General features: G+C 44.6%; 1 protein-coding gene across 1 annotated transcript; it reads left to right on the top strand.

Moving 5' to 3' along the window:
• Positions 1-3,591: 3,591 nt before the first annotated feature.
• On the top strand, positions 3,592-6,044 carry LOC145417428 (uncharacterized). The gene is made up of 2 exons (XM_080286111.1): positions 3,592-3,603; positions 5,214-6,044. Exons 1-2 carry the CDS (start codon positions 3,592-3,594, stop codon positions 6,042-6,044), a joined length of 843 nt encoding a protein of 280 aa, XP_080142237.1.
• Positions 6,045-8,120: the final 2,076 nt, after the last annotated feature.

Below are 8,120 nucleotides of genomic sequence, written 5' to 3'. Positions count from 1 at the left end.
CTGTTGCTTGGTCATGGCAACTTGATTCCTTTCAGTTGATTTTGAGTTATAGTGACCCTGAGAGCGTTCATCCAGTTACCACTAGCTCTCTCTTGGTCGGGACAATTCTAATTTATAGTCTACTAGCAGGGGTACCCGGCGTTGCCCGGGCCAAAAAGGCAAACACTCTAATCCTATTTATTCTAGTTCAGTCTTTCTTTCTACTCCAGAAAGGCCATGTACCTCTTATGCTTTTGAAGAGGAATTATCAGAGGTCCAGGAACATTCTAGTTCAGCTTTCGCAGACTAACTCACGGTATTTGTGCACACTTGTGTACTATTACCGATGACCACAAATGACCTCCAACTGGTGACCTCAAATGACCTCGGAGGTCAACCTCACATAGCTTATGTCCGAACTGGAGGTCATGTGAGTCTCCATGCCAGAAATTGGGCTGCTGGGTCCAGTCGTTCGAGCATGTATTACCAGTGACCTCAAATGACCTCGGAGGTCAACCTCACATAGCCTTGGTCCGAACTTGAGGTCATGTTAGTCTCAATGCCAAAAATTGGGCTGTAGGGGTACCCGGCGTTGCCCCCCCCCCCAAAAAAAAAGGCGAACACTCTAATGGTGACCTCAAATGACTCAGATCTGAATTTTGACCCCCCTACAATCATCCTTTGGTCACTCTGATTCAGAATATGTATGGGTCTGAGGGTCTCTGGCCCTTGGTTTGGGCGTGATAAACAACGCGGCCCTTTATTATACGGTATACAGATTTCGGCTAAAGGTAAGATGATTTCATTCAACTGAGTGTAAGTAACAGGAGCCTTAAAGAATTATGACCCTTCACTTTGATGACTCGTTCATTTAATTTTAAATGACTAGAAGAGAAAGAGGTAAATAGATGCAGTACAGAAGAGTGGAGAATGAGGGCCGGAAAGTATTCATTCCTTTGATCCTTACTGCTCTTACACTATTATATTCAGCTTACGAGTGCTCCTGGTAGTAAAATGGTTAATGAAGCTTATATCTAACCCCTTCTGCTCTTATCGTATATTTCAGACTGAAGAACTATCGTCAGAAGATAACAAGAATATATTCTAAATTACGTACTGTAGGTGAAGGAGTTACGACCTTTCACTGAAAATGCCGTCTTCTTTCTTTCCCTCTTGCAACTGTCAGAAGAAAAGCTGGTGAGAGGCTGGTGCGTATGGGCATGATTGGCTGGGGGGGAGGAGGCGCGACAAAGGCGTGAAAAATGATGCGTAGACGGTATAAACACCTTTCACTTGGATGACCCCTTTAGTTGGGTCTTGATACAGTTACAGGACAAGCTGATGGCGACGTGCAGAGGAGATTATACGAAGGACATGAAGACCTTTTGCTGCAATCATTTCTTTATTGCTGTATTCCTGCTTCTGTGAGACAATTATATACAGCTTAGGAAACCCGTCTCATACTGAATGGATTAAAAAAGCTGTATCTAACCCTTCCAGTTCGAAAAATCTTTCCTAACCTGAAAAGCATTGTGTGGAGGTAGCAATGATATTCTTGCTCTGGCCAGGGAGAAAGGTGGTGGATAAACACAAAGGGTCGCATCTATACGTATGGGAAAGGGCATGGTAGTCGGGGTCAAAAGTTTCCATAATACTTCACCTCTTCTACTGGTCACCGTCCTCTATTCTCTGATATTCCTTGGCCGAGAAAGGTTCAATGTGTTTCTCTTTCTACATATGACTTTCTCCGATACCATGCATCACGGAGGGAGGTTACGGACATGTCCTAATTAGCAGGCGAACTTTTGTCTGTGGCTGTACTTGACAAAGACGTGAAGAATGGGGCGTAGAGGGTATTAAGGCCTTTCACCGCCATGACGCCTTCTTTCACTTTATTATTGCAACCGTCGCACGGTTTTGTTCAACTCAGGAGAGATTTTGCCTGGCAGGGTTGGATATGAGCAAGCATTAACCCGTTCAGTACAAGAGTAAAATCGTATGGAGTGAGCAAGAATACAGTATGATAAGACGTCACTGTGCAGAAAGAATGAAGTCCTTTCACAACGATCATGTCGCCTTCTTTACGTAATTCTTGCCCCCGCCAGAAGATTTCATTCACCTTATGAGAGACCTCGTATTGAAAGGATTAGAAACAGAACATCTTGTACATTTTTTAAACATTGGTGCCGCAACACGATTTTATTCAAATTAGAGAAGAGATCCTAGTGTAAATCCTTTTACTACGATACTGATTTTTCTATATTAATCCTCTAACTGTCAGACGATTTTATTAAGCTCAGGGGAGACCTCCATTAGTGTAAATCTTTTCGCTATGACGCTGATTTTTTTTTCTATTATGTTACGTTAACTGTCAGACGATACTGTTCACTTCAGTAAGGGGCGATCGTAATGAAGGAGTGACGAAAAAAATGCAGTTGCCTGTGATTACCGTTAGGCTATGTTATTTGTTACTGTCATAAGTTTACTTTCTTTACTGTCGGATTAACTTTATTCACGTTGCATTCAGTTTTAATCTCATTACTTTGTCGTTACTGTCACACGATTACTGTATATCCTTGTCACAGGCAGACGATTTAATGTTGGGTAGTCAAACAGTTTTATTCTCGTTACTACCAAACCATTTTATCTCGTTGCTTATATCCTCGTTATTTCCACACTACTTTACAGTGTTCTTGTCACATACTGATTTATTCTCGTTACTGACAGAATTTTCTTCCGTTGCTTTCGAAAGATCTCATTCCCATTACTGTCAAACGATTTTATTCCCAGACCACTGTATTCTTGGTTCCTTCAGACGATTTCTTGAGTTGTGTAAGGGGGTTTTGAAGTGAAGGGGAGTAGACAAAATGGATGGAGGCCTTAGGGGATTAGGGGAAGGGGGTGGAAGGGGCGGCGGTACAGCCTTGAGAGAGAGAGAGAGAGAGAGAGAGAGAGAGAGAGAGAGAGAGAGAGACGTGATAAAGATGGGGGTAGGGGGTAAGGAGGGTTTAAGAGGGAAAGGGGTGGAGGATGGAGATGACGAGTAAAAGAACGAGATGAGGAAATCAATATGGGAAAGATGGAGAGAAAGAGAGAGACAGGGGAAGAAGGGAGGAGGGAGGGAGGGTAGGGGGGAGAGGAGGAGGGGAGGTTGGAAAATGAACGGAGAGAGGGAGATCACGAGGGAAAGAAGGGGGAAAGGAAAAGCAATGAAATGGAAGTAGAGATTGATTGAAAGTGAGAGAAATTGACAGAGGGGCGGAAAGGATGAGGCAGGGGTAAAGGGGTAGGGAGAGGGGGTGGGGGGAGGAAGGGGGTATAAAAAAAAAAGAGATGAAAAGTAAGACAGGTAAACAGAAAGACAAGAAAACAGAGAGAGAGAGAGAGAGAGAGAGAGAGAGAGAGAGAGAGAGAGAGAGAGAGAGAGAGAGAGAGCACAGGGAACAGGAATGGGTTGAGCGGGTAGGCAGGAGGGAATGGGGAGGAGGGAGGGCGATGACGAGGGAAGGATGGGGGTAGGGAAAAGCAATGTTTACCTGGCTGAGGTGAGAGGGAGAGGCACATGGGATATATATAAGGCCTTGTCCATCCACCTAGGCATCACACTCCACCATGAAGCTTCTGGTGAGTATTACAGCAGTTATTCATGGAGTACGATGCCTCGGAGTGGTGACATATAGCAGCTCCTGGTTCTGAACGTGGAGGAAAGCGGCTTGGATTAGCAAAAGGATATTACTGACTCTGAATGTGGTGATAGGAGTGACTTGTGGAGGTTGCTGGATTTGAACATGTAGGAAGGTGGCTTGGAGTGGTTTTAAACATGGAAGGGAGTGGCTTAGAGTGGCTTTTAAGCACTGAGAAGGGTGATTTATTGGCGAATAACTGTTACTAGCTTTGAACATATAGCAGGATGGCTTGGAACAGTTCTGAACATGGGGAATGGTAATTTAGAGTGGCTTTGAACGTGGAGGAGGGTGGCCAGGAGTGGTGAAGACTTATTACTGGCTCTGAATATAACGAAAGATGGCCTAGAATGCCTCTGAACACCGAGAAGGTTGGCTTAGAGTGGTTCTGGATATGGAGGAGGGTGGCTAGGGGTGGCAAAGAGCTGTTTCTGGCTCCTCTGGGTTACAAGTCTAACCCACTCAGGGATATGACCTGAGCTTCCAGTAAAGTTATCACTACTGGATTTCAAAATGAAGACTTGGTGTGAAGCGACTGGTACGATTTACACTGCATCATATCTTCAAGACCTGACTGTCATTGGCTGCTTCCCCAAACTTTACCCTTTGATCTCTGGACGTTGTCTTCCCTAAACTTAATAACATCATCTGATATTAGCCTGAATATAATACATAAGAAAAGACGTCCTCTGACTCAAAGGTTAATAACTAAGTTCGATTAACACAAATCAGTAACGTGAAGACAGGAGGGTGGGAGATGGGCAATGAATGAACTTGTGGTTCGTCATATTGGCAAAAATAGCACACATAAGGTACAGTAACTTTCAGCAGTGAATGAGAACATAGTTGGTTAATGTTATACAACAGAATATTGTTATAGATGTTTAACTGTCTATACATTACGCAAGGGTCTTATACAGTAGATAATTACGTTCGGTTTAAGATTTCAGGAGAGAAAGTTGTGTGACTCCCTTCCCCCTTGTACTGGCAATGACAAAGCACTTTCATTAGCTATAGCAGTGTGGGCCACTGTTCACTTCATCAGTTTTCCTGATTCACAAAAGTTGGTCACAAATTAGGCTACCCTGTTCCTCCCCTCCCCCCCAACACCCCTCGTCCCATTCACTGTCACAACTTTATGCAGACAAATTGCTATACTACAGACAGAAGACGTAAAACATAAGGCACAGGGATTAAGCAATCAGTGGAATTAAAGCAAAATCTATTTCTTTACAAACGAAAAACGTTTGTTTTTATCCCAAAACTATGGTACTCCCGGTATTTGTCAGGGAGTCCACAACCAGCCTGACATACAGAATTAGAAACTATTTTTGATTTCCCCTTCTTTCCTTCCGACTTGGTGTTAAGCCCCATAGTAAGTTTGAAGCTTTCCTCGTCAATCAAGCTTTTATTCAATACTACTCAAAGGAAAAGTGAAGTTTTTATTTTCTTTAAGAGCAGACAGCATATAGTGCTTATGTAGTGTATTATACGTAGTCAGTAATATTAATGTCGTATATAACGTGTTCCAATGTGGTGGTACCCCTACAGGTTGTTGCATCAGCACTGGTGATCGTCTCCGCCGCCCCCCAGGGCTACAACCTGGGCACACCCTCAGGCCCAGGCTTCTCCCATGGCGGTTCCAGCGGTGGCAGGGGTGACTTTGTTGTGGGCGGTGGTGGTGGTGGCGGCTTTATTGCAGGCGGAGGTGGCGGATTTATTGGCGGCGGTGGCGGCGGAGGATTTATCGGAGGCGGCGGCGGTGGTTTTGGAGGTGGATGCGGTGGCGGGCAGATACGTCACGTTGACGGATCCTGCGTGACGCCACAGGTGACCCGCAACCTGTACGTGTACCGCGCCCCTGCCGTGGCGCCCATCGTGGGACCCCGACCCAGTGTTCCGGCACCACGATTGGAACACAACATCGTATTCATCCACACCCCAGAGAACCTGTTCAACCAAGAGCCAGTGGTTGTACCACCACCACAACAGAAGAATGTGGTGTACGTGCTTAATAAGAGAACACAGCAAGATCAACGCGTGGTGCACGTACCCGCACCAGAGCAGCAGGCGCCAGAGATCTTCTTTGTCAACTACGCTGACGGTGAGAACCCACAGCTGCCCACTGGTGGTGACCTGCGCTCTGCTCTTAGCCAGGCATCCCAGGGCGGCGGTGGCGGAGTCATTGATGGCGGAGCCGGTGGAGTCGGCATTGTCGGTGGCGGCGGTGCCATCGTTGGTGGTGGTGGTGGTGCAATTGTTGGAGGCGGCGGTGCCATCGTTGGTGGTGGTGGTGGTGCAATTGTTGGAGGCGGTGGTGCCATCGTGGGAGGCCGTGGTGGTGACACCGGTGGTCCCTCTGGCCTCTACTCAACACCCTGAAGTGCACACTGTCACTTCACACTTATTTATAACTCTGAGACACTCACACTCAGTAGTATTCTCGTTGGTATAGGACATTTAGTAGTACCTGTGCCTTCGCCATATGCCTTGTATTCCACATCTTAATATTCTGTTATTCACTGTTTATTTAATCATAGTTTACATCAATAACATAGAGCAGGATATTAAGGTGTTGCGTGTACAGCAGATCGCAGAGGAAGGTGACACGAAGTCCACAAATCCAACGAGAATACGGCGAACTATCTGCACCTAATTTATACAATGCAGTCCAAATTTGCTTTATTAGGTGAACTTCATTCTAAAGATATATGATATGAATTTCCATATTTTTAATAATATTTATATTAATAAACTATTTTACCACGCACAATTTTGTTCTCTCCTTTTGCTCCTGACACGGTCATTGAGTAGATAAATTTGCCCATTATTTGATTCTTGCCTTAGTGTGGAGTGAATAATGCCATCTACTGTATCTTATGGCCAGCTCAGTAGGACATGACTTCAACTTTCACTGCGATGCACAGATCAGGCGTAGTGTCCAGTCAACAAGAAAAATCATCATCATCATCATTATTATCTCTGTCATCACCAACATCATCATCATCGTCTTCTTCGTCGTCCTTTTTTCTCTCCCCACCCCCTCTCCTTCTCCTCCTTATACTTATCAGGACTTATTTCCAACTAATAAACAAGGAATAGAAATGACAGTTTAATTCATTATCTATTAGCGTCTTAGCTAGTGACCGTGTGCTGCAGTCTGAGTCCATTTCATTCTGTTGCCGGGTGTCGTACTTTGGTCTTTTTATTTCCTCTCTGATCCTACCCACCCAGTTTATTTGTGGGTTATTATTAGGTGAAAATGGTAATAAAGCAGTCATGCTCTATCTTCTGTATCTACCTACTGCAGTGAAACCGTATCATGTGAAGAGGAAAATTTTAACCTCTTTTGACTGCGACCCACGTTACAGTTATGAGGTAAACCCTGCGACCCATAATTTGTGACATAATTATTATTTACTTCATGAATATATCCAGGCAGCTCAATTGTTTATGCAAGGTAGAAGGAACTAAAGCCTGGAAACCGGTAAAATTGTTCCCCCCCAAAAAAAATAAAGTAAAAGAAAGCCAAATTTAAGTTCCGTTCATTTCGAGATACTGTACCTGGACACACTGCACTTAAAAGACTGGACATCATAGGCAGAAGGAAATACAGACAGGAGGACAATTCCAGAGCTGACGCGTTGCATACATGAAGTACTAGGAGAATCGGTTAACTCTAGCATTACAGAGTTGAACGGAAAAAAGTGAAAAAAAGGGGAGTTTGCTGCCAGATGGAGCTACATGCCCGCCGTAATGGAGTTGGAATGCAAGCAGACAGTTCAGAAGAGCAGTGCCCACTGAAGTCTATCTATCTATCTATTGCCAGACGCCATAATCCCGTAAGGGGTGGCCATTTGACTGAGTTATTTGTTTTGCGGGGAGGTGCACTATCCCTCCACCAACCCACTTGTTGACACGTAGGAAGCACGTATGGTTTGGTTATATAGTTACCAACCAGCGTTGTAAATGGTTTCTTGGCTTACAAGAAACCATTTGGCTTGTCACTCAATGTAAAGCCACCTCTAAAGGAAAGAAAAGCAATAAGAAGTGACAGGAAAGATGGGAGAAATAGGAAGAGAGGAGGGCAGGCACAGAAAAAGAATAATAAAGGCTAAGGAAGAAGTAGGCAGCACTACATCAAGTGAGTGGATGATGGTCGCCACCACCTTCGAGCAGAGAAGTGGTGTTTAACAGGGAGAAAACTAGAGGAAAGACCATGAACACTGCAGATGTGAATAAAAGGAGAATCATAACTATGGTTCCATGCATCTTACTTGGTGGCCACCAGGAGACGGGTGGATGGTGGGGGATTTTATGCTCCCCCCCCCCTTCGGGATTCTGAGGCTGGGTGTTGTAACCATTGAAAAAAAAAAAAATGAGAGTGTGTGCGTAATGTGTGTGTGTAATGTGCATGTAGTTTGGTGTAAAAAGTTAGAGGATAATGTATAGGACAGT

This window comes from Coenobita brevimanus, chromosome 110, assembly GCF_032717465.1.
Source record: "Coenobita brevimanus isolate Jiangsu-jjx chromosome 110, ASM3271746v2, whole genome shotgun sequence".
NCBI lineage: Eukaryota > Metazoa > Arthropoda > Malacostraca > Decapoda > Coenobitidae > Coenobita > Coenobita brevimanus.
This window is presented reverse-complemented; position numbering and strand designations above follow the sequence as displayed.